Raw genomic sequence first — 27,760 nt, 5'->3', positions numbered from 1 at the left:
GACCAACTTCTATCTACCCATCCCAACTCTCTCTTCCTCATATGTGTTGATTTCAATTGTCACCATGCCAGTTGGCTGGGTGTTGGTACCTCTCTCACCAGCCATGGCTCTTCAGCAAAGGACTTCTGTGACTCACTGGGACTGACACAATCTGTCAATTTCCCGACCCGGATCTCAGTCAACGGAGCATCTTCTCTTCTGGACTTGGTTATGACTAACTTCCATGAAAATGTCTGCTGCTCTTCTTCTGCTCCAATCGGCTCATCTGATCATGTGCTTGTTAAAGTGGACATCTCTCTGACCATTCTCAGAGAGCCTCCTCAGTGTCGACGAGTCTGGCATTTCACTCAGGACAACTGGCACGGTCTTCAAGCAGCCATCAATCATCTGGACTGGTCTCCCATCTCTACTGCCTCTGACATCAACTCATCCTGGGAATTCTTCCCAAGTAAATTGCTCTCTCTCATGCACAGATTTATCCCATCTCGTCTTCAGTTGTCATACCCTTCCTCCTGTCCATGGTACACAGAATCTTGTGGTGAGGCTATTGCCCAGAAACAACTTGCTTTCGTCTCCTGGAAAGCAAATCCAACGGAAGGAAATCTCATTTCCTTTCACAAAGCCCGAAACAAGTGTGTGTCCACCCTCAGGGGAGCCAGGAAACAATATCTCTCCGTTCTCAGGACCGAACTCTCTTATCTGTCTCCCTCTTCCAAATCCTGGTGGCATCTGGTCAAATCTGTTTCTGGTGTTTGTTCCCCCTCCATCCCCTCCCTCACCTCAATCGGCCACAAGGCTGACTCCGCACATGAAAAAGCTGAATGCCTCAACTCTGTGTTTGCCTCTAAATCTTGTGTCCCAAACCCATCCCTCTCTGTTCCCACCGTACCCAGTCGTACCCAGCTGCTCCTGGACTCTGTGTCCTTTCCTCCTGACAAGGTGGAAAAGTTTCTGTCAACCCTCGACTCTGATTCTGCAACTGGACCTGACGGCATCAGCCCACGGGTCCTAAAATCCTGTTCTTCCGCTCTTTCACTCCCTCTCTCTGTTCTCTTCACCCTCTCTTTTGCTCAAGGTCATCTGCCATCTGCTTGGAAATCTGCCAACATCACCGCTTTGCACAAAAAAGGTGCAAAAACAGATCCCAGCAACTACAGACCAATCAGCCTTCTCCCAATTATCAGCAAAGTCATGGAATCCATCATTGCTTCAGATATGAAATCTTTCCTCTTCTCCAATGGCTTGATCTCTGATCATCAATTTGGTTTCAGACCTGGTCACTCTACTCTGGACATGCTGCTTCTGCTTTCTCAACAATGGATGGAGGTCCTCAATGCCAAACAGGAAATTAGAGCTGTCTCACTTGACATATCACGTGCCTTCGATACGGTCTGGCACCGCACTCTGCTCACCAAACTCTCCTCTTTTGGTATCCATGGAAATCTCCACGCATGGCTGGCGGACTTCCTCTCTAGTCGTGGTCAACGTGTGGCCCTGAATGGGTTTCTCTCATCTCCTCTTCCTGTTCAGGCTGGAGTTCCCCAAGGCAGTGTTCTGGGCCCTGTGCTTTTTCTGGTCTTCATCAATGATCTCTCTGACTCTCTTGAAAATCCTCTCTATCTCTTTGCTGATGACTCTACTCTCTGTCGCTCCATTCTTCATCCCTCACATCGGCAGTCTGCAGCCTCCTCACTCTCTGCAGACCTGGTCAAAATCACAGACTGGGCAAACAAGTGGAACATGTCTTTCAATCCTGACAAATCTCACACTCTGACGATGTCTCTCCGAAAAGACAGACTGGACAACCCTCCCATCCACTTTCTGAATAATCCTCTCCAAGAAGTTCTGTCACTCAAGCTTTTGGGACTCACTATCTGCCATGATCTTCCCTGGGAAAACCACATTTCAAATCTGGCCTCCAAAGCCAGACGCCGACTGGGCATCCTCCGTCGTGCGAAGTCCTTCCTTGGCACACCTGAGCTCCTCACCACATACAAGGCTTTCATCCGCAGCTCAATGGAATACTGCTCTCCCCTCTGGGCTGGTGCTCCTGCCTCACACCTAGCTCGTCTTCACGCTGTTGAAACCAAAGCATTCAGAATCATTGGAATCTCCCGCGATGAAGCTAACTCCAAGGGCCTTTCACTTACTCACCGCAGGCAGGTTGGTGGTCTTTCCGTCTTCTACCGACTCCTCTCTGGCCTTGCCCCCCCAGCTCTCTCTGGGCTCTGTCCCGCAAATATTCCTACAGGTCGCACAAGATCTGCCTGCAACCCTCTTATGGTTAAACTGCCAAAATCAAGACTCTCTGCTCACCTTCACTCCTTCATTCCTCTTTTCTCCCACCTCTGGCACAAACTCCCTCACTCTCTTCAATCCCACTCCACCCTCCAGGTCTTTAAAACAGCTGGTCACCACCATCTCTTATCTTCCCCCATCCAAAACCTTGATCTTTTCTACCCCCGCTAATTTCACCCCAATTCCACTTTTTTGAAATACCAACTTCTGTCCTGGAAGTCCTTGGTGTCCTTGTGTTTTATACTTCTCCCCCCCCCCCCCCCCCATTCCCACGCCTCCTCCCCCCCATGCCCTCTCCCTCCCACACATCTCCCTGCTCTCAAATGTTGTGTTTGTGTGCTTCCCATTCTCTCCCCATCTTGTCTTCCGCTCCCTCTTTTTATATATTTTGTTTGTCTGGTTGATTTGTTTGTGAAGTAAATGTTAGCTCTTTCACGAGCCTCGATTCAGTATACAAAAAAAAAATACAAAAAAAAACTATTTTTGAGGTCAAAAGGTCAAAGGTCAAATCAAGGTCAAACTTCTAAAAATCATCAATTTTCATCTGAAAAATCGTCACTTTTCATCCTCTTGACCCGAGCTTTGATCAAGATCGTAAATTTGAATCTTTATGAAATGGCCAATTTGCTGTATCAATGGAAAACTTTGGGGGGGGGGGGGGGTGGGGTGGCGGATTTTGCAAGTATCGTGCTCCGCATGACGTCTGCTTGTTTGTTTGCTTGTCTGTTTAGCTACTCCGACAGTTCTGGGTTCCAGACTTGCTACATAGGATCAGCATGACCCTAATTGGTGCATAGGGGTGCTTTTATCTTTGTCTGTGGTCTTGGGGTGTTTTTATCTTTGTCGATGGACGGGTTGGAAGGACGCAAATTCCCAATGTAAATGTGTATCGTGTAGCGCTGCCTGTAGGTGGGAGAGGGTATTTCAAGTCCAACCCTTTACAGTACAGTATTCCTGTTCCCAAGTTTTCCAGGGCAGTGGTGTGTTTTGAATTATAAGCAGTGGGTATATTTTTGCTTCATGCATGTAATTTGGGGGTTTCTTTTTTTTTTTGAGAGCGATTGAGGAAGCTGTCTGTTGCCTATACACTACCCCAATAAAGGTACGTATCAGAAGAAAGTATTGCATGCTTGGAGAACAAGTTCGCCCATTGGGCAGGTACTCTGAGAGTGGAACAACCATGCATTTGGAAATGTGAAGAACGAGATACATTTTCAAGAAATTTGCAATACCAATGTGTCTCAAACCCAGGACAATTCGGCCGGATATATTATTACGAGCACCATGTCGCAGCTGCCGGTGTACAAGAGTTCTGCATGGCTATTCTTGTTGGGGTGGATTTTTGAAATGTGCACCCATTGGTCGGACAGCTTCTGGACCACACCCATATATATCGCATGACTCCACCCGCCGTTGCCCCGACGCCATTGCTGTTGTATTTGCGATTGCTCCTTCCCTTGCACCCGCTTTGCGCATGCTCATGGTCACTCGGCAGCTGGGCCTTGGACCGAGTGGCGTTACCTCAGTAAATCTCCGTGTGAGAATCTGACCTCCTTATATTATTGGCGTGCCACAAAATTATATGGCTGCCATCTTAGTTTTCTGGTGGGCCTAACACATTCGGCCCGGAAGCCTCTGCTGATTATACACTTTCCGGCTTTGTTTGGGTCAAGTGCACAGATTTATCCCATCTCGTCTTCAGGTGTCATACCCTTCCTCCCGTCCATGGTACACGGAATCTTGTGGTGAGGCTGTTGCCCAGAAACAACTTGCCTTCGTCTCCTGGAAATCAAATCCAACGGAAGGAAATCTCATTTCCTTTCACAAAGCCCGAAACAAGTGCGTGTCCACCCTCAGGTGAGCCAGGAAACAATATCTCTCCATTCTCAAGACCGAACTCTCTTATCTGTCTCCCTCTTCCAAATCCTGGTGGTGTCTGGTCAAATCCGTTTCTGGTGTTTGTTCCACTTCCATCCCCTCCCTTACTTCAAACGGCTAAACAGCTGATTCCGCACGTGAAAAAGCTGAATGCCTCAACTCTGTGTTTGCCTCTAAATCTTGTGTCCCAAACGCATCCCTCTCTGTACCCACCATACCCAGTCATACCCAGCTGCTCCTGGACTCTGTGTCCTTTCCTCCTGACAAGGTGGAAAAGTTTCTGTCAACCCTCGACTCTGATTCTGCAACTGGACCTGACGGCATCAGCCCACGGGTCCTACAATCCTGTTCTTCCGCTCTTTCACTCCCTCTCTCTGTTCTCTTCACCCTCTCTTATGCTCAAAGTCATCTGCCATCTGCTTGGAAATCAGCCAACATCACCGCTTTACACAAAAAATGTGCAAAAACAGATCTTAGCAACTACAGACCAATCAGCCTTCTCCAAATTATCAGCAAAGTCAAGGAATCCATCATTGCTTCGGATATGAAATCTTTCCTCTTCTCCAATTACTTCATCTCTGATCATCAATTTGGTTTCAGACCAGGTCACTCTACTCTGGACATGCTGCTTCTGCTTTATCAACAATGGATGGAGGTCCTCAATGCCAAACAGGAAATTAGAGCTGTCTCCCTTGACATATCACATGCCTTCGATACGGTCTGGCACCCCGCTCTGCTCACCAAACTCTCCTCCTTTGGTATCCATGGAAATCTCCACGCATGGCTGGCGGACTTCTTCTCTAGTCGTAGTCAATGTGTGGCCCTGAATGGGTTTCTCTCATCTCCTCTTCCTGTTCAGGCTGGAGTTCCCCAAGGCAGTGTTCTGGGCCCTGTGCTTTTTCTGGTCTTCATCAATGATCTCTCCAACTCTCTTGAAAATCCTCTCTATCTCTTTGCTGATGACTCCACTCTCTGCCGCTCCATTCCTCACCCCTCAGTTCGGCAGTCTGCAGCCTCCTCACTCTCTGCAGACCTGGACAAAATCACAGACTGGGCAAACAAGTGGAACATGTCTTTCAATCCTGACAAATCTCACACTCTTATGATGTCACTCCGAAAAGACCGACTGGACAACCCTCACATCCACTTTCTGAATAATCCTCTCCAAGAAGTTCTGTCATTCAAGCTTTTGGGTCTCACTATCTGCCATGATCTTTCCTGGGAAAACCACATTTCAAATCTGGCCTCCTAAGCCAGTTGCTGACTGGGCATCCTCCGTTGTGCGAAGTCCTTCCTTGGCACACCTGAGCTCCTCACCACATACAAGGCTTTCGTCCGCAGCTCAATGGAATACTGCTCTCCCCTCTGGGCTGGTGCTCCTGCCTCACACCTAGCTCGGCTTCACGCTGTTGAAACCAAAGCGTTCAGAATCATTGGAATCTCCCACGATGAAGCTACCTCCGAGGGCCTTTCACTTTCTCACCACAGGCAGGTTGGTGGTCTTTCTGTCTTCTACCGACTCCTCTCCGGCCTTGCTCCTCCAGCTCTCTCTGGGCTCTGTCCCCCAAATATTCCTACAGGTCGCCTAAGATCTGCCTGCAACCCTCTTCAGGTTAAACTGCCAAAATCAAGACTCTCTGCTCACCTTCACTCCTTCATTCCTCTTTTCTCCCGCCTCTGGAACAAACCCCTCACTCTCTTCAATCCCACTCCTCCCTCCAGGTCTTTAAAACAGCTGTTCACCACCATTTCTTATCTTCCCCCATCCAAAACCCTGATCTTTTCCACCCCCACTAATTTCACCCCAAATCCACTTTTTTGAAATACCAGCTTCTTTCCTGGAAGTCCTTGGTGTCCTTGTGTTTATACTTCTCCCACCCCCCACCCCCCCTTCCCACGCTGCCTCCCCCCAAGCCCTCTCCCTTCCACACATCTCCCGATGTCCCTGCTCTCAAATGTTGTGTTTATGTGCTTCCCCTTCTCTCCCCATCTTGTCTACCGCTCCCCTTTTTATATACTTTGTTTGTTTGTCTGTTTGATTTGTTTGTGTGATAAATGTTAGCTCTTTCACGAGCCTCGATTCTGCATACAAAAAAAGAAAAAAAAAAGTGTTATTGACGATGACATACCCAGAAAAAAATCGAATCGTATGTCAAATAATAGTAATTAGTGTGAGGTTTCATCAGGCGTTATGTTATGTAATCAAGCGTTACTAAAACAAGAGAAAAATGACCACAGTGTGGTCACCAGCTGCGACGTGTAGAATCATGAGGATATCCATTGCAATATGCGCTACCAAATTCGACCAGTCATGAAATTATACGCATGCACTGGCGTCTTTCTGTCTTTCTGCTAAATTTATTCTGGTTTCTTCAAACAAATCGCGATTTTTGTCCGCGATGTTCTTACCTCATGCCAACGCACGTCCGAGTGTATGCGCAATTGCGCATGCGCTATTCAAAACGGCATGCCAACAACAAGAACAACAACGCAGTCCTCTCATAAAGCTGCTCGTCGCAGCTAAAAAATAGCGTTAGGTAATTTTTGAACGGCCTCATTTTGGGGTTAAACAATCCGTGACGTAAACGAATCAGCTCGTTGTGATATAACCGTGGTGGAGGGTGACATGGATGAGAGGTGTCGAGTTAATTACTTCGTAGCACATTAATTGTGTGTTTGCCAATCGGCCTGTTACTGGATTTCGCCACAGGTTGTGACCACAATGACGTCATCTTGTTTATTTGTAAATTACTAACGATTACGCTTTTGTCATCGCATCTACTCTCTTTAAACGTGGAAAATTAAATTGTGTTGATGGTAACTGTCCATTATTATTGGTTAACAGGCCCAGGGGGTGCGACGTGACCACCGAAATAGGAAATACATTGAAGGAGCGCAGTTGTTAAGATCACATTGACCGCAGTGACGTCATGTCGGTTAGCCCACTGATCTCTATACTAACTGGATTGGAGGCTCGACGCCAAATCAACGCCAATCGGTCCATTCACTGTGAAGTCACCGGAAGTAGCTTCGTCGCCATATTGGTTCCCCCAGAAAATCTGCGTCCGTTCATTGTTTTTATCAAAAGACAATGCCTGCTATATTTTATAAAATAATTTAATCGAAATTTCAACAAAACATTCGATTCAAATTGACTTTAGACAGCAGGTTGCTGTGAGGAAAGATACCGTCCTGTACACATGTTGCTATTTTGTATTCTGTAATTATAATTTATCATAATTTGGCAATATCCTGACATGTCTTGGAGGAGAATAACAAAAATATTTACTTTGACCATCATGTTTCTCTGCCCAGAAGTATAACTCAGAAGTTTGTTTTCGCTATACTCTTCTGATTCTGATTCTTTGATAAATGGATGCAATTTATTTTCAATGGTACTCACTTCAGTAAGAATATTGTGCCATGTGGAATGAAAAAACAAAACAAAACAAAACCAACACATGACCACAAATATGGTATACAAGTATTCACATACCAATTTATTTTACAGATCCATGTTATATTTATCAGCCATGAAAAAGTAAACGCAGTCCTATTTCCTATTCTTTAAATTTTTAAAGAATATTTAATTACTATTAATATTTAATATTAATATGAATATTATTTAATATTTAATTTAATTTATTTAATTATATTTAATTAATTAATTATTTAATATTTAATATTATTATTTATTATTAGAATATTTAATTTATTTAATATTTCATATTATTATTTATTATTAGAATATTTAATTCATTTAATATTTCATTAGAGGGGATTTAAACAATTTAATATTTCATTATCAGCATATTTCCTACAGAAATTCCACCTTCCCACTTTATTTTATTCCATTCCGAATTGATTTTAATCCGTTCCAGGGTTGAAAAAGCATATTACAGGATTGATGAAACGCCATCGTACGCTGCTTACGGTTTATAAAAACCGCAGCGGTTGATTTGAATTTTGAATGAAGAAGAGGAATCACATTACATCGGTAAATGACATTCGTTTTGGGGAATCGTGGGGGAGCAAAGATGGCGGACAAATGGCTTCAAAAAATGAGCTTCCCTTCCTATCCAGTTAGTATAGAGATCAGAGGGTTAACCAGGCGACGTTAATTTTAATCATGCGTTTGCCCGTTATTTCAAATGATCGATTTTTTTTCTTCACATTTTGGTAAATCGTTTTTCAATATGAAACATATTAGTCACCACTCGCAAAGGTCATAAGAAACTAACCTGGCAACGCAGGGTGCCGTGACGTAGCGTAGAGTGACGTAGCGTGACGTACAGCACCATGTGCAGATGGCTACAAGCTATTTCATTTTTTTAGGTGGGATCGTAAATGTAATTAATTGCATTTTTGGCTGTAGAATACTTAGGCGGTGTATAAGGTTACGAATGATGGATTTATATTATCAAATATATTGAAACTATAGGGAACAAAAAGCTAAACGATTATTTCGTGGCAAGAATAAGCTGTGAAGGATTGCAAAACGAAAAGGTAAGCGACACCTCGAAATCTAAAAGTGGACAAAGTGGACACCCGATCGACCGTCTGTCTCTGACTAAAAGTACATCCGCTTTGATTTTGTAAATAATGTTTAAAGGTGAACATACCTCAGTTAGAGAACCATTAATTATTCATGGTTATCAATACAGGAGACCGAATGAAAAAAATTAATTTTGGAATCAAGTGAAGTATTCAAAAGAAGAGGAAGAACCTCCGGCTGTAAAACATGGCTGCGTACATGTGCAGGAGTTTTTATCTCTTCACATTCCAGCAGCGTCCCCGTACGTGCCTCCTCAGAGCCGCACCATTTGCTGTTTATCGAACGTACAGCAACGCTGGTGGTTTCTGGGAAAAGTTCTCTTTCGGGAAGCGTTCGAAGGAGCCGTTGGGGACGCAGCTCCCCGAACCTGAACCTCCGGTTGTACCGATGCCGTCCTCACCGCCCAACCTCTCGTACAACCCTCCAGAGGCCGCGGAACTTGAGGCGTTCCTGAGCTCGGTGGTGCGGGACGCCTACAGCACGCACACCGGTCCTGAAGATTGGAGGTGTCAGGACGTTACCTCCGAACCTGGTCGGACTCGGCTCTTGGCTCGACTCGCAAGGGAACTAGGCCGCACCGTCCCTGGCTCACAGCTCCACGAGATGCGCCGCGGAGACGACGTGCGTCGCTTCTACAGCATCCCCGTCCGGGACAAGAACCGCCTTGAGCAAATGGCCACGAAAGACCTTCCACCGAACATCAAGATCAACTGGGATTACGAGTAAAGATATTTAATTGTCGTTGAGCAAATGCCAAATGTATTCCGGACCGAGCTGGGGAAGCCCTGTATAGTGTATGTGGGGTTCGTGGGAATGCGAGATTGACATTCCAATTACTGATTGTGGGAGGGGAAGGGAAGCAGAACGAGCGATACCTGTGGTTTGCCATGTCGGGTTTATATTGCAGGTTCCGTTTCATCAATTAATAAATCCCATGCTCTTGGTTCCTGAGTGTCCTCAAAATGCAACAATCCATAAACAGCCAAAAACATCATGAAATGACATCCATTGTACACCAAATATAACCAAGAACAAGTACAGATACATTCAAAGTACACCGCCCCCCATGCCAAATAATTAAATATCCAACAGCACGGTATTGCCGCAGTGCAGCTCATAGAGACTGCATTGGGAGGGAGAGGTATGCAAGAATTGATTGATTAATTGTATAATTAAAATCAATAAAAGATTATTATAAAATCTTTTCTTAATCAATTGGCTAATAGCTTAACTAAACCACTAGTGCTTCATCCGAAGATGTATCTTTTAGAAATTTAATTAAATCAGTCATTAATAAAAAAATTAAATAATTAATTGATTAATTAGTAAATAATTAATCGATTAAATGATTAATCAATAAATCAAAAATATCCTTGATAGCCACATCACTTGGTCACTGTCATGTCCAAATATTAGCGTCCGAGCTCAAAAGGTGCCTGAGATATGCAGCTAAATTTAATTTAATAATTTCTCATTTGCCCAGATGATAAATAAAATAAATAATTAATAATGAAAATAAATAAATGTCATAAAAAATGAAATAATTAATCAATTCGCTAATAGAACACATAAACCACCACCATTTCATCAGAATCGAACTTTAAAAAAAGAAAAATTAGTCATTAATCGAACAATTAAATATTTAATTGATAATAAATCAAAAATATCCTTTGCAGCCAAATCACTTGGCCATTGGCATGTCCAAATATCAGCTTCCTAGCTCAAAAGGTGCCAAAGATAATGGCCAGAAGAGAAAGGAAATGTATAAGTACTTAATTAATCGCTAATAATGAAATAACTCATCGATTAATTGATTAAACAAAAAATACCGTTTTTGACAAAGTACGTGCTCACGATTGTGCTGAAATTTCAGCTTCCTAGCTCAAAGGATGGCTGAGATATCGCCCGGACAAACAAGAAAACAACCAGAGTGGAAACCGAATACTCCCTTTCAGCGTGCGTCACTGCCGAGCCCCCTTCGGTGCCCGGCAATGACGTTATGCAGCACCGAGAGATGGCAAAGGAAAGGTGCGGTGTACAATTACTGGTTCCAATTGAAACTTTATTACAAACCTGCTATAAAACAGTGACAACACCTGGATACACGAATTTATTTGCGCAATGTAATTTCAATGATGTGGCCTCTTCACAAATGTGTCTCCGGAAGTTCATCTCCGTGTTACTGCTGATGCAGATGGTGTGAATCCGTGAGCGAGCTCTGTACCACGCCGTACAGCAACGTCGCCGCCAGCGCAAGCAGCACAAAGATGATGGGCCCAAAGGAGAACGTGAAGTAAAGAAACAGGTAGAAAAAGAGGAAAAGCGTAATGTTGCGATAGTTGGCCAGGAAACGCAGGCACAGCCGTGGATGTGGGAGGTCCCGTCGGTGGCCGAGTTGCGTGCTGTCGGAATTTGTCGAGATCCCGGTCGCTGGCGGAGTGCGGCACAAGTAGAAACGAGACACGTTACCCAAGGTACCTGGTTGCGTGCACAAGGCACGCATCGTATCGCCGCACTGAAAGACAAGATGGATGCAAATACTTAATATGGACAAGTGTGGGTCTGTGATGCAGGTCGAGATTACGAGGTCCCTTATTGGACGTTTTAACACCATCAAATCATAAAAACATCGACTTGTCCAAAGTTAGATCATGAATCATGATTTTTTACCGGACGTGGGTGGGTGCTCTGGTTATTTGGATGGCTCTCGGGCTGCAGATTGAGCATGAAAATGAGGGTGAAGTGGCAACTAGCTTCCTACCAGCTAATTTTGATATTTTTATAAAGTATGGGCCCTGACGACTTCACACTAAAAATACCCAGAATCCCCTTGGGGGAACATGTTCAAGTGACGTCATCAAGATGGCCTCCATTTTTATTAAGTTTTTGTATTTTATTTTTACATTGAGGGTCTCTGTGTCCTGATCTGTAATAAAATGATACAAGCATCTGATTTAAATATTCTATTTAATAATATTAATATTTGATAATATTTAAAATAATATTATTAATAATTATATTTAATAATATTTAAATAATAAATTAATTTAAATGCATGCATAGCAAATGCATACATGCATACAATGCATTGAAATGCATTTAAATTAATTTAATAATTTAATTTAAATATTTAAATAATATTTAAATTAAACGCAGCTGATGCATTAAGATCAATTTCTTGGGTATTAGGGTATTCAGTTGTTGGTTGTAATTTTTCTATGTCTCTGCGAATAATACTAACTGCACGGTGAAGTATTTGGGAATCATTTTTGTAATCAGAACCATTGTAAGCACATTCTCACGAACTTCTGCTGGCTTCATATTCGCTGCTGTAAGTTTTATTCCTTTCTTTTTATTCTCTGGTTCTCCACAAATGAAACGGTGTTCATCCCAGGAAAAGGTTGATGTTTTTTCTCTTGACAGTAAAACTACTATATAAACGGTTAGGTACCACGTCAGCACCTGTACACAATGCCAAACTTTACAATTTTGGCAGACATTTTGATGACGTCATTTAAGCCTGTTCCCCCAGACGTATTGTGGGTATTTTTGGTTTGTGAACTTATCAAGGCCCCTAATTTATAAAAAAAAATACCAAAAGTAGCTGGCAGGAAGCTAGTTGCCAGTTCTGCCATTTTAAGGCACTTTCTGACAATAATCTGCAGCCCTACTCCGGTTACAATCCCGGATGTATTGCCACTCCAACACAGGAAGTCGGGGCAGGAATTTCAGAATTTAATTTGTTCATGATGCCGGCGATAGCTCGCCGACTCTTCGCGAAGGACACCAACAACACAACAACATGCATTTTAAGGCCATTTTGCCATATTTTCTGCATCTCTCCTTGTTAACCCCCTTGCCCGCAATTCTTCTTCCACCATCTTTAGCCAAGTCTTTCTCGGTCTTCCCCGTCCTCTACTTCCTTCTACATTCATTTCCATCACTCTTCTCAACCAGTCACTTTCATCCTTCCTCAACACATGACCAAACCATCTCAACCTGTTCCTCTTCACAGCATCAATCACAGGCTCTATTCCCATCATCTTTCACAATTCATCATTTGTCTTCCTCTCTCTCTCAACGATACTCCGCACATCCACCGAACCATTCGCATTTCCACCCTTTCCAGCCTTCGTTGCTGCTCTACGTTCATTACCCATGTCTCGCTCCTATAAATCATAACACTTCTCACACATGCAGCATACACCTTTCCCTTCAGCTTCAACGACACTCCCCTCCTCATCAGCACGCCACTCAGTTCCCGAAACTTCTTCCATGCACATCTCACTCCAGCAACCGTTGCCGAGTCTGATCCACCTTCTCCATTCAGCATGTCTCTGAGGTAGCAAAATGTTTTCACACCTTCCAGCTTCACGCCATCTCCAAGATCCAACTCAACATTTCCTCCATCTGCAGCTCCCTCTGTGCACACCTTACATTTGAATGTAGCTGCCACACTGGTTAATGACCCTCACAGACCACTATATTTTTGATGAACCCACTCAGCGCACATTGTACATTGAATGGAGTTCACTCCGATACCCTTCCTGCACACAGCACATGGCCACTTCCCAGTTCTTTCCACCTCACCACATGCTTTACCACTTGCCATCACCTTTGTCTTTCCGATATTCACCTTCAGACCTTTTGTCTCCATACATTTCTTCCACTTGTTCATCTTTTCCTTCAGTCCATCCATACTTTCCGCAATCAACACCAGATCATCTGCATACAACAACTCCCACGGTAAACCCTCCTTTACGGTCTGAGCCAGCACCTCCGTCACAGCTACAAATAGTAGTGGACTTAGTACCGACCCCTGATGCACTCCCACCTTCACCTCAAACTCACCACTGTTCCCGTCCTTCGTCCTTACAGCTGTGCACGAACTTTTGTACATTGCCATCACAACTCTGATCAACCATTCCTCCACTCCCAACTTCCTCAATGCCCATGTCAATACTTCGTGTGGAACCCTATCGAATTCTTTCTCCAGATCAACAAACCCAAGAAACAACTTCTTCCTCTTCTCCATGTACTTCTCCTGCAACTGCCTCACAATAAAGAGCGCGTCTGTCGTTCCTCTTCCTGGCATAAATCCAAACTGCATTTCGTCGATCTTCACCTTCTTCCTTATCCTCCTCTCCAACACCCTTTCCAATACCTTCATTCCATGCTCCAATAACTTTATCGCTCGGTACGAGCCACACTCCAGAGGGTCACCTTTCCCTTTGCATGGAGGGACGAGGGTCGAGGGTACTCAGTTCCCAATCCACTGGAATGCGGCCTTCTTTCACCACCAGATTACAGATCTCTGTCATTCTCTTCACACCCCAACTTCCTGCTGCCTTCAACATATCTCCCACAACTCCCGTCGGCCTTCCCGCTTTTCTACTCTTCATTGCTTTTATCGCTTCCTCAACTTCCTTCTCAGTTATCTTCTCTGCCGGTCCGAAAACTGGGTTACTCTCTATGTTGCCATCCCATTCATTCTCTGTATTCAACAGCATTTCCATATATCTTTTCCATCTTCCTCCAATTCCATCTGGGTCCACAACGATTTGTCCCACTTCATCCTTCAAGCAACTCACCCCCATCACATCACACCTCTCTTTCGCTATCTGCTTTACAATCCTGAATACCGCTCTCTGACCCTCTTCCGAATCCAAGCGTTCTCCGAACATTTTCCTACATGCCTCCTGTGCCTTTGCTACCTCTTTCATTGCAGCCTTCCTGGCTGCCTTATAACTTTCATGCTCTGCTTTTTCTGCTCCCGTACCCTTCGCCTTCTGCCACTCCTTGAACTTCTTCCTCTTCTCGTCAATCCTCTTTCCAACTTCATCATCCCACCACCATGTTTCCGAGTGCCTCGGTGGTCCTTTTGTCCATCCACATACCTCACCAACAGCTCCCAACAGACTATCTTTCATTGACATCCAACCACTTTCAAGCTCAACCACATCATCCTCCACCATACTCAGCCTCTTTTAATGCCTCCATTACTGTCACCTCTTTCAACATCCACACCTTCATTCTCGGTTGGTACTTCACCCGCCGAGCTCTCCTCACACCTTTCACCCTTGTGTCGCAGACAACCAAGTGGTGCTGTGAAACAGCCTCCTCCCCCGGGATCACCTTTGTGTCCCGGAGGTGCCCCCTATCTCGCCTACGCACCATCAGGTAGTCAACGGTTGTCGTCGACCCACCTGACGTGTATGTAACAAGCTTATTATCCTCTTTCTGGAACTGAGTATTACAAATCAACAAATCAGCTCCATCAGCAAACTCCAAAATCCTTTCACCTTCTCCATTTCTCACACCATATCCGTAACCCCCATGAACTCCCTCAAAACCATCCATACTCCTTCCCACATGTCCATTTAGGTCTCCTCCTACCACAACAACTTCCTCATCTTTCACGTTTTCCATCAGCTTCTCTATCGCACACCAGAACCTGTCCTCTTCATCGCTCCGACCAACCTGCCTGCGGAGCATATCCCGAGATGACGTTCACCAAGAGCTTTCGAATCATCATTTTCACCATCATCAACCTATCACTCACTCTAGTCACACTCACCACACTGTCTACAAACTCCTCAGAAAACAGGACACCAACACCATTCATGCCCTCCGGGCACCCTTGCCACACAAACTTGTATTTCTGTCCCTGCTTACCCTTCACCATTCTCACACCACTTCCCTTCCATCTCGTCTCTTGCACACAAAATATGTCCACTCTTCTTCTGACCAATACTTCCACCACTTCTCCTGATCTCCCTGTCATTGTCCCTACATTCCATGTCCCAAACCTCAGAAACCGATCTCCACTTCGGGCTGTACCCTGCCCATATGTAGTTGTAATTGTCATGGTTCTCTTTTTGAGGCAATGTTTTTATGGCCGGATGCCCTTCCTGACGCCAACCCTCTTAGTCGCCTCCTACGACACGCAGGGATACGGTGTACCTATTCTAAACCAGGGTACACACCAGGATCGCGAAGGACACCGTGGGATCTTTAACATGCACCACCTAATGTTAGCATTTGGGTTGTTCAGTTTAACGTCCAGCCAAGGGAAGGCACACACCTTGATGAACCACTGTGCCTGTGAAACATCGGGATGACAAGTTTATAGCTGGGACGAGATTTGAACCAAAGCTTGACAGTTTAGAACGCTGTGCATACCTATCGGCCATTCTGCGAGCCTTGAATTAAAATACACGTGGGGGAAGGGGTTGGTGGAACCAAGCTGGGTCACCTGATCAGGATCGCGTTATTTAGACTTTTGTCAAAACCATGAGAATTGATGTTGAATATGTTGCAAAAAAACAAAAGAACCTGGGAGTGCATCATGGCATTGTTGGCCCAAATGGCCTCATTTCCTTGTTTGAAAGCAGTTTCTCAGTCTCTTGTTTTTCCCTACAATTTATCAGAGGTACGCATACATAGAGTATTTCCTTGTGGGGTGAGGGGGCGTCCCCCACCCCTTCCCCCTCTACCCCTGGCACAAAGGCAAAATTTGTTGGGGATTGGTCAATCGGACATTTCATGTACGTAACATGCGTTATTTTTTAAATTTCAGGAGCAATCGAGGCAGCGGTCTGTTGCCTATACACCACCCAAATAAAGGGATAAGTCAAAATAAAATATTGCACACTTAGAACAAGATCGCCCGCTGGATGGGTACTGTGCTATGGTATTGATAGTCAAAGACAACATAACTGCCCCTCCCCAGCCGCGTGCTCAAGGAGCTGGTGTCCTCGTAATAACAAGGAAAGGCTCATGGGTACTCCAGAAAAGTTGATCACCACCTGATGGGATTCGTTCGATTTACAAAACATGGACCACAAACATACTAACAAAGCACAGCAACAAATATTCAAACCCAACAGTAAAAAAGAATTAATTTGTATAACAATAAATGATCGATTAATTTGTCAAAAGGCTTCATGCTTTGTCAGGTTTGCGATTGAGCGTAAAACGTGGGACATCAGTCAGCCAAAAAGCTGTCGGGCTCGAGGAGAGATGAACCAATCATGATGTTTGGGTCGACGAGACAACCGAGCTGCTCGAAAGCCTTGACGCACTTCCTCGGTTTCATTAGTGCTTCCTGCATCAGGCCTGATGAATAAATACTATCAGGTGCTCAAAGAGACGTTGCACTCACTCTGGAGTTGATGATGGAAGAGAAGTGATGGAGAACCCGCACCAGCGTTGCATTCTCAAAACTCCTGATTGGCTGGAGGTCGGAATCTCCCTGGTATTTGATGTTGAAATGCCGCAAGCCATTCATCAACTGCGATGGGAAATGCACGATTTTCATGATAACACTTTTTATTAAAATTATTCCCATCTAATCTGATATACGATAGGAAGGTAGATGCTGCGAAAGCAACATGCCGGGTAGTTTACCATTGTCATCTTTGTGCTAGACCGGGATGGCATGTTGAGCAAGATTCAAAGGTACAATGGCCTGCTCTTTTCAAAAGGCATCATGGGATATTTGATGTCTCGAAGCAAATGCAAAGAGATGCGACAGCTGGCTAAAACTTTACCTTCAGTAAGGCAACACTGTCTGTCGGAGCATCGGAACGAGACCAATCGCATCATCATACCGACTGAGTCAACATGTAATTAAAGTTTTGATTTTCATATTGCAGTAAAACAAGTAGAATGGCACTCGGCGGAGCACATACCTCCGCCAGGCTGAACGTTTACATTTTGTATCTCACGGATAGGCCAGATCTGGATTCGGACCTGAACCAAAATGTAATCGAATTGTTCTTGTCACCTACACAACTCGCCCCCTTCCCCAAGTTTATTCATAACTCGTCCACAACTTTTGAAAATATGTTTTATGTCGCTCTTCACCCGATTTCTCAGTGCTGAAGAATCAATGAAAAAATTCAATAACTCTCGTATCCGAATCCATATTCAGATCTTCACCAAAATCTAAACGATTGTCTTATCACACACCCAACCTGTCCACCAAGTTTCAGTTTTAGCCCCATCTCGCAATAGTGAAGAATCACTTAAAAAATTATTGGATCCGGATCCTCGCCAAAATTGAATCGATTAGTCCTCGTCACACACCCAACCGGTCCACCAAGTTTAGTCTGAATCCGTCCACAACTTTGAGATATCCTGCTATGTATCGTTTTTGGCCCTATCTTCCAATTGTGAAGAATCACTTAAAAATTCTAGTCGGCGAATCCGAATCCGGATCTTCACCAAAATTGAATCGATTCTTCCTTGTCACACACCCAACCGGTCCACCAAGTTTCGTCCGAATCCATCCATAACGTTTTGAGATATCGTGCCATGTATCGTTTTTGGCCCTATCTCCCAATGGTGAAGAATCACTTAAAAATTCTAGTAGCCGGATCCGAATCCGGATCTTCACCAAAATCTAATCATTTCGTCCTTGTCATCTACGATACCTCTCCGCCAAATTTTGTCCAACTCCGTCCACAACCTTTTGAGATATCTTTTTCACACACAGACAAACAACCTAATCACTTACTTGGTATCGGCCGAGGGGCGTGAGCACTGGCCCATGTTCACTGGGAACGCAGTCGGGTTCGTTGTTTGTAGAGCCAGAGCCAAAATTCACCACACGTGGAACCACCAGAGCTGCGTTGATCTGAAGGAAATACAAGTTCAGTTCAAACCCTCTGCTGGCAACTTCAGCCAGAGTCCAACTGACGCACGGCGCTTCACACTTCACCAGTTCGTGACTCGTGCTTTTCCCGCTGTTATGTCGGGTGCAAATTTGCTCCTCACCGACAACAACCAACTCCACCCTCAGCCTCATAACTTTTAACCAATGAGAGTGTCTCCCACTTAGCCCATATCTTTGCAAGCCAATCAGTAAACAATGTCCCTTCATCACGCCTTTGCTAACCGACATTTTATTTATTTCCCAGACGAGTTGGACACAAAGCACAGAACTCGGAGTTAATTTTGGAAGATGGCGATTCTGGAAATGAACTACCAAAGAGTGCAGGCTGTATCCGTTGCCATTTCGATTTCAAGCGAGATTTTCTATTTGCACTTGCCTTTGGAAATTATTTGCAAGGTGGGTTAAGGATACCTTTTCTGGCTTGATGTTTTTGTGTTTGATAGTCTGTTGAACTCTTTACATATTCGGCCTATCCTGCAGTTGACACTGTGCACTGAGTTGAGCTCCATCAGGCCGCCACCTCCTCGTCGTCTCGGCAGATACATTCTCGGAATGCATTCATCATCGCGGCACGAAAATCGTCCGGGCCTCGAGGCAGTCCGAGATTTGGCCATTCGCGGGGCTCCGTCCCAGTCCACAGGCCGCAAAGGCCGAATCTCACGGCGATCCACTTTTCTACATCCAATCGAGCCTCTCCACCCCGGTCGCGCCACCTTCCTCGCTCTCCAAGCTCTCATCCCCCATGCCCAGGGTGTGTTTGTGTGTGTCTGCTTGTGTGTGTGTGTTTTTATATTTATGTGTGCTTGCGTGTGTGTATGTGTGTTTGACTTGTATGCACTCTGAAACCGCTCGACAAAATTAGTTTAAATTTGGCGCTTGTACTTGGGGAGTATCCAGGGAGGTTTTAGGTATTAAAAAGTTTGTAGTCACGGGTGTTCAGGAGAGGGGGACGATGCAAACATTCTAAGTAAATGTGTACCCGATAGTATAGCTAGATAACATAGGTGGTGGTGGTGCGAGGGTATTACAAGTCCGTTATGGGGATTACTTGCAATTTTGCACTCGACAGGTGGTTTCGAGTTTAGGTGAAGTGTTTTGCTGATCCCTGCCTTAGGAAGGGGGTATTACTCTCACATCTGGAGCAAGTGTTTCCAGTACGCTAAACTACTTCAACGGATAATAAAAAAACCCTCCTTCCACCAAGTACAAGTGAATAATAACTACATAAAAAGTATTAAAAGGTAACAAAACAAATTTACATTTGGCACACAAAATGATTTTTACTGAATTAGGATTTTTGTCAACGTTTAAAAAGGAACTTCATTGTGTATCATTTCAACTTTAGACAGACGGGGAAATAAAAAGCATTTTCTTACCTTATACATTTGAGAAAAGTAGTTTATCGACTTTTGCAAGTGCTCGCCCAGTTTCCTGGAAATCCTTTGCTTCACAGTCATCCCCATCAGAAGAATATCCGTTCGGGGTCCACCAGGCCCACGACAACAGAGACAAGAAGGAGTTTGTGGACAGCTCGGAACTTCTGTTTGCCCTCCAGTCCGGAGATATAGAGCTCTGTGCCTGCTGGAGCAGCTGTACGAGTTGGAGGACCTGGAAAGAGGAATAATTTAATTAATTCCCCAGCCTCGGTGCCATAATGGTTGGAGCGCCTGCTCCGAGCCTGGGAGGTCGGCGGTTTGAACCCCACCCGAGCCATGTCAGATCAAACACCAAATATGGAATGTGTTGCTTCCTTTCTTGGATGCTCAGCATTTTAAAAAGGACAGAGCAAGGACAAACAACCACAGGTTGGCAATCATTGTGCAGGCTTGATGGGCCTAATGGCCTCCCCCTGCATTAAAATAAATTTAAAAAACCACCTTTAGAGGCCATAAATAGGTGCATTGAGGTGCCTTATAAAGGAACTCATTAACTACTTCTAAAATTGCATGTAAATCTCCGTAATCTGTCAATTGAGAAACATTCCATTCAATCCATTGGTCGTGTTTACCTGACTCCACCCATGGGTAGAATAGTTTGCCTGACCACCCACAATTTCAACCTGAAAAATCATACGACCGCCATGTTGGTGCTTACTACTATGCAAAGCCAAATACATCTTCAGAGCTGTCGTATTCACAATCACCATCCCTCCCTACAAGTTATTCCTTCAGTATGAAACGACCAAAGTGACAGGTAAAAACGGTGATGCCTCAGCGATCGAGGTAGTGGTCTGTTGTCAATACACCGTCCAAATAACTATGTGGCATTCCCACAAGCAGAGCTTTCACCGCGAAGGTTACGCAGGTCCTTGCTATATTTCCGACAATTTTCTCTTAAACGACTCAAACAGGGATCATAAAACCCATGTCATTATAAAGGTCTCTGTGCGAGGACTTCAGGGAATCTCACGACATTGTGAAATAAAATATCGGCCACATTATTTACTTTAACGATGCGGGTGTACATATGCATCAGGAAGAAGATAATTGGTTTTGGGTTACTTGTGAGTTGCAATTACATGGGCTTTCCACACATCTCACAGGACGCAGGACGCAGGATTGTGAGTTGGACAGGCGACCGTGTCGGGCCATGACATGCAGGAGATATTTTGATCGTGGTTTTCTGTGAGGTAGGTGATAGCGTGATCGTGGAGGGGAAAGCGTTCATTATTCTGCTGTTTCGATGGAGAATGCCAATTTTCTTTTATGAGTGGGACGGGGGTGAGAAGGAGACGACAGAGGTAGGGTTTGGAGGGACGAGGGGGGGTGGGGGGGAGAGGAAGAGCAAAGATGTGACAAAGTTGGGAGGGGAAGGTTGAATGTTTCCACATTATATAAATTCTGTATTGTGATTTTCTGGTCTACTCTGAGATAGCAAGCATAAAATGTTCACCAGGTGGAGGTATGCTCTCTACTGAGTGCCATTCTAGTTGAACCTGCGATTCCAGCATCATGAGCTCCAGTAGTACTCAAAATGGGAACCCATCTCATGAAAGTATGGTGCGTCGTTTGGCCACTGTGGTTTTATAGCAATTCTAAAATGTGTAATAGCCTTGTTTCATGGCCGTAACCAAGCCCACACTTAATCTGAGGTCGCTTGATGGTGAAACCATCCAAATGTGTCACCCAGGCCAAGGACATGGCTTTACCATATGACATTGACACATCAGGTATGCATTTTTGAATTCGAGAACTTGATGCATTTTGACAGCTCCAGCATCAGGAAGCATTTAAATCACATTAGGCCCCTTGTCCTGTCATTGAACACCTTGCATCATGGATGGCCCATGCAAAGAAGCTGCCAAAATGGTGAGCTCCATTACTTTATAACTCAAACAAAACTTTGATGTTTAAGGAAATTAATACATGTGAAACATTTGCATTGAAGTTGGGAATTGTCTGTTTCATATGAGAGGAAAATATAAATTTCAGGTGAGTTACTCCTCCAACCAACATTTTCAGAAACTAACAAGATACAAGTACAAACAAGAAAGAGCAATCGGAGATTGCAAACCCTCGCCAGGATGTATTTTCAGTGGTTTTTAAAACTTTTGTGTTAAAATAAATATGGCGGCCGAACCACGTGACCAATGATGTCAATGATCATTATTTTTTTTCTAAACCAATTAATTCCTAGATTATGCTCAAGAAATTTCATCTTGATCGGATGAAGTTTTATACTTGTCGAATTATGACATCATAATGGAGGCACCTATGACATCATTAACATATTTTATTCCCCATGAAGAGTTCTTTACAATGAGCCATGTCTCAATTTTTTTCTATTCAGTGCTTTCCGAGATATAGAGGTGCAAAGATTTTCGATTTTTCCAAGATGGCGGCAGAACCATGTGACCGATGACATAATTATTTTAAAAAATTCTGCAGGTGGAGTTGCACCTCTGGTGAAAATTTCCTGTCAATCGGACCAACGGTTGCAGAGAAAATCATATTTATTCTGTGCAGACAAACAAACAAACAGACAGACAAACAAACGGACTCAAATGCAATACCCTCTCCTCTGACGAGGGTAACAAGGCATGAAACGATAGCAAAGTCATGATAGCCAAGTTGTTTTGGGCTTCATTCTAATTTGAAACCAAACAAACACCGGTGGGATTGGTCCAAGGACTATTTACCACTGCTCTGTTTTCAGCGCCGAACATGGGCTCATAGGCTTGGCTTGATCCATCCAGGGAAGAAACGTGGGAACGAAGCTTCGTAACCATGTCTGCTGTTGCAGGCCGCTGAGGTGAGACCGGATTGAATTTCCTGCGTTCGGGTGAAGCGTAGATCCCAGATGGTGAAGAACTAGAAAGCAGCAGCTCACCTTCTTGGAGCACTTCCTCACCTGCTCTCATCAATAAGATCCATCCATAAATCTAACGGGTTCGCGTTTGATGAAGGTTTCATACTTTTGAATCGTCACAGTAGTTTCCCAACAAAATACTGGAATACGCATCAAGTCGGAAATTTGAACCAGGAAACAAGGGGATAAAACAAGAATCTTTCCACTCACATTTGATGATCATTTCCTTGAGCTTGTCAGGAGAATAGACCTTGCCAACACGGTACACGACCAGAGCGTGCTTTGGGGAAGACAGGTTTGTGCGCAGCGCCCGGCTCACAAACATCCGGAAAAACTTGGTGTAGAAAAGCAGGTTTTCTTGCACAAACACCACCCTGAGCAGAATAATTAAATATTGGAACGAATCAGCCTGAGGTAATTCAAATTAATTTATCATGTACCCAGTGCTACCTGCCGCATGGTCACGTTGTCAGTGACTAAACCGACACCCCTCACTGACCTCCCTCATGGAGAGGGTGACTGACAACCCACCAAGACTATAAACAACACCTGACAAAGGGTGGATGTGCTCCCAAAGGGTGCCAACGACCATCCAGTAAGGAGAAGGGGTCTCCTACAAAATGCCCACATGGATTGGACCTGTTCGAATCGTACCAAAGACTTTTAAAATGTCACGTGCTGTTTCCTTGCTTGACGTTCAGCATTTAAAATTATATAGCATGGAAATCCCCATTGGTTAGAATCCTGGCTCTGGCACTGGGTACCTTGAATGTGTGCATGGCATCATGAAATCAGTCGATCACCAAGACATTTTGGAGCGCAATGTTCAACCCACTGTCAGAAAGCTGGGTAGCAGGACAATGACCCCAAACACTCTTCAAAAAGCACCCAGGAATGGTTCAAGACAAAACGCTGGACTGTTCTGAAGTGGCCAGCAATGAGTCCAGATCTAAATCCCATTGAACACCTGTGGGGAGATCTGAAAACAGCAGTTGGGAGAAGGCACCCTTCAAATCTGGGAGAACTGGAGCCGTTTGCACAAGAAGAGTGGGTCGAACTACCAGTAGAGAGGTGTCGGAAGCTTATTCATGGCTATAGGAAGCGCTTGACTGCAGTTATTTTGTCCAAAGGTCGTGCTGCCAAGTATGAAGTCTAGGGAGTCAATAATTTTGTCAATGCCATTTCTTTTTATATTCTGATTTTAAAGGATATATTAAGTTCCGAATCAAAAACAAATGTTCTGTAATATTAACAGTGAAATAAAGAATTGTGGAGACCAAATACTTTTTGTCAACTTCAACTTGTTTTTAGAGAAAATTGTGAGTTATTTGAAAAAAGTGCAAGGGTGACAATCTTTTTGGCCACAACTGTACATACTGTTACGTTTGTAGGGGGTAGGCAATACCTTAGTCCAGGTAGAATTGCACAAAAGATCTGTGAGGCCACGCCCCGAAGAGCAGTGATTGGCAAAAAGACTACCAAGATGGGACTCGCTGATAGGAGCGGACACGGAGACGTCATGAGATGACATAAGAGCCTTGATCACAAAGGAACGTAACGGCGGACATTTCCTCTTCTCATTCTGGAGAAAGCATTCGATAGGGTACCACGCAAAGTATTGACATGGGCATTGAGGAAGTTAGGAATGGAGGAATGGTTGATCAGAGTAGTGATGGCAATGTACAAAAGAGCGCGCACAGCTGTAAGGACGAAGGACGGGAACAGTGGTGAGTTTGAGGTGAAGGTGGGAGTGCATCAGGGGTCGGTACTAAGTCCACTACTATTTGTAGCTGTGATGGAGGTGCTGGCTCAGAACGTAAAGGAGGATTTACCGTGGGAGTTGTTGTATGCAGATGATCTGGTGTTGATTGCGGAAAGTATGGATGGACTGAAGGAAAAGATGAACACGTGGAAGGAATGTATGGAGACAAAAGGTCTGAAGGTGAATATCGGAAAGACGAAGGTGATGGCAAGTGGTAAAGCATGTGGTGAGGTGGAAAGAACTGGGAAGTGGCCGTGTGCTGTGTGTAGGAAGGGTGTCGGAGTGAACTCCATTCAATGTACAATGTGCGCTGAGTGGGTTCATCAAAAATGTAGTGCTCTGAGAGGGTCATTAACCAGTGTGGCAGCTACATTCAAGTGTAAGGTGTGCACAGAGGGAGCTGCAGATGGAGGAGATGTTGAGTTGGATCTTGGAGACGGCGTGAAGCTGGAAGGTGTGAAAACATTTTGCTACCTCGGAGACATGCTGAATGGAGAAGGTGGATCAGACTCGGCAACGGTTGCTCGAGTGAGATGTGCATGGAAGAAGTTTCGGGAACTGAGTGGCGTGCTGATGATGAGGGGAGTGTCGTTGAAGCTGAAGGGAAAGGTGTATGCTGCATGTGTGAGAAGTGTTATGATTTATGGGAGCGAGACATGGGTAATGAACGTAGAGCAGCAACGAAGGTTGGAAAGGGTGGAAATGCGAATGGTTCGCCGGATGTGCGGAGTATCGTTGAGAGAGAGGAAGACAAATGATGAATTGCGAAAGATGATGGGAATAGAGCCTGTGATTGATGCTGTGAAGAGGAACAGGTTGAGATGGTTTGGTCATGTGTTGAGGAAGGATGAAAGTGACTGGTTGAGAAGAGTGATGGAAATGAATGTAGAAGGAAGCAGAGGACGGGGAAGACCGAGAAAGACTTGGCTAAAGATGGTGGAAGAAGAAATGCGGGCAAGGGGATTAACAAGGAGAGATGCAGAAAATAGGGCAAAATGGAGAAGATTGTCTTGGGGACCGCAAGGCTAACCCCTGCTCTAGCAAGGAAAATGGCCTTTAAAATGCATGTTGTTGTTGTTGTTGTATTCTGAATCCCATTGCGAATGGTCGCTATTGCTCTTGCGCAAGGAAGATTCATCACGAACGGTCGCGTTCCGACATCTTCATCGTGATCGTGAGGAGGAGGAACTGCGGACCGAGAACTGCGGTTTCCCGCACAAGAACGACGAGTGGACGGGCACGGCCTGCTCACTGTGCTCTCGACGAAGCCAGGAGTGAGCGGACGCACAGCGAGGCCTAGTTCGCGCCAACGAGGGCATTTTCCCGCCAAGGACGTGAAGGTGTTTTGACGATTTCTGACGAGATTCAAGAACCGATTTGAGTGCCACAAACGACACATTTATTTTCCAGTTATTTTTCCTATTGTTTGTATTCGAGTCTGTATGTGGGGATGTCCCGTTTAGGAATTATAGTTATTATTTCGCCATGCATTCTTTGTGACCAGCATTTTCTTTAATAAAGCGGGTATTTTTGTACATTTTCATTCCGTGTCGTTTGAGTTAATTTATCCAGGTGTGAAGACGTAGGGTGGAAGCCGTCCAGGTAAGTTCGTCATCCCCCTTTTCCCTCGCGTGTAACGAATACTGTCATATTGAATTGAACGCCTCGGAGTGTTCAGCTCGTTTGGTCATCCGTGTCACCCTGCAGTGTTAACCACAGGGCAGGCACACGACAATACATACATACACTGGATGGACAGACACAACAGATGGCGTTGCCCAATGGGCTACATAAAAAAAAATTTTAAGTTGCCATTTAGTACACACACACCATTTGTCAGAGATGCTGCAATCGTCGTGATCACTACACTGGGCTGTATTCCTGGCGTAACGCCATGGTTGGATGTAGCTGAGCCACGTCTCAAAAACCTGCAGACAGATGGGGACAGACAGCTTCAAAATGGTCTTTGTCAAGATTAGTGACACAGCAAATGCCATTGGAAGAAACTCCACATTACGTATTCTAAGGAAGTTAGTTTGTTTATTGTGGGGACTCTTACTGGGCGGAAGGAGCAATCCAATGGCCACTGGTTAAAGCAGTGCAGTAGGAAAAGGTACAGTCTCTTCTGCAGTACTCTGGGAACTGCCGTCCTGCGCGTATCAATCATAGAGAAAAAAAAAATTAAAACACTGAAAAAAAACAAAAAACAAAGCAAACATCGTCATGCCTCAAAACGTTTACCAACATTTTCAGAATTATTCAATATTTTCTTGACCACAAAGAGCTTATAGCTCATTTAAAGACGTCAAAAACCATCCCCTTCCTTTGGGGGTTTAATTTGCATCGGTTGATAGAGGATGAAGAAGAAGAACAACAAACTTACCGTTTGAAGTTGTCAAAGGGGCTGGCACTGTGCCCATGGTATGGGCTACATGTGCCTGAAGCAGGAAGCTCACGAAGGTTGCCAGCAAAGCAGTGCAGATGTTTCACGAGAAGTCTGACTGTAAGCACGTGCTCCTCGCTGGGCAAGGATTGCTCCTAGAGGCCATCAAACAAGAAAAAAAAAAAATATATATATATATATATATATATATATATACAGTGGAACCTTGACTTACGAGTTTAATTCGTTCTGTGACCGAGCTCGTAACTCAATTTGCTCGTTTCTCAAATTAAATTTCCCCATTAAAATGCATTGAAATGCTATTAATCCGTTCCAGCCCGCCAAAAACCACACCAATTTTTTTTTAAATATGCAGTATATATAAAAATATCTCGCACTTTATATTTCACCTGTATGCAGCATACAAGTTGGCAGGATGGCCTGGACTGGAGGTACGCACACTTGACTCTAAACTGTCCAGCCTGGGTTTGAATCCCGACCCAGCTATAACCTGTCATGTCGGTGTTTCACAGGCAGGGTGATTCATCAATGTGTGTACCGCTAAACTGGGCGCCCCGTTTGCGTCCCATTAGTTGTTGGATGTTAAGGATCTCACCGTGTCTTGCACAAAGAGAAGGCGAGCTATCGCCGGCACTCTGAACAAGTTGTGGCCTGGCATGCTCTTCTCCTCTGCCGTTATATACGTCCTCCTCGGCATCTTTTTCCAGAAGAGCCCTGTCTCGTCACAGTTGAAGATTTGCTGGGGGATGTATCGTTCGGCTTCTATCAGTTCGGCAAAAGTTATTATAAAATCTTCAGCTGCCTTCACATCCGAGCTTGCTGCCTCACCAAGTCGACAACACGCACACCTCGCTCATGTTTTTCGACGATTGCGTG

At 44.5% G+C, this 27,760-nt stretch overlaps 2 protein-coding genes across 2 annotated transcripts in view; one reads left to right on the top strand and one right to left on the bottom strand.

Annotated features, from left to right (window-relative positions):
• Window positions 1–8,917: 8,917 nt before the first annotated feature.
• On the top strand, window positions 8,918–9,457 carry LOC144888800 (large ribosomal subunit protein mL50-like). Its single transcript, XM_078768011.1, has one exon. The coding sequence runs from the start codon at window positions 8,918–8,920 to the stop codon at window positions 9,455–9,457; it is 540 nt and encodes a 179-aa protein (XP_078624137.1).
• Window positions 9,458–10,772: 1,315 nt separating this feature from the next.
• The window catches only part of LOC137439925 (sphingomyelin phosphodiesterase 4), a 67,341-nt gene continuing 50,353 nt past the window's right edge, over window positions 10,773–27,760 (bottom strand). The window contains 10 exon segments of the mRNA XM_078768010.1: window positions 10,773–11,246; window positions 16,896–17,024; window positions 18,252–18,371; window positions 19,787–19,846; window positions 19,848–20,018; window positions 22,549–22,760; window positions 22,929–23,092; window positions 26,311–26,408; window positions 26,540–26,630; window positions 26,864–27,018. Of these exon segments, the coding sequence (XP_078624136.1) occupies window positions 10,911–11,246; window positions 16,896–17,024; window positions 18,252–18,371; window positions 19,787–19,846; window positions 19,848–20,018; window positions 22,549–22,760; window positions 22,929–23,092; window positions 26,311–26,408; window positions 26,540–26,630; window positions 26,864–27,018 (1,536 nt within the window). The 3' untranslated portion in view covers window positions 10,773–10,910.

This window comes from Myxine glutinosa, chromosome 14, assembly GCF_964187855.1.
Source record: "Myxine glutinosa chromosome 14, kmMyxGlut1.1, whole genome shotgun sequence".
Taxonomy (NCBI): Eukaryota; Metazoa; Chordata; class Myxini; order Myxiniformes; family Myxinidae; genus Myxine; species Myxine glutinosa.
The sequence above is the reverse complement of the archived record's forward strand: the minus strand, read 5'-3'. Positions and strand labels throughout refer to the sequence as shown.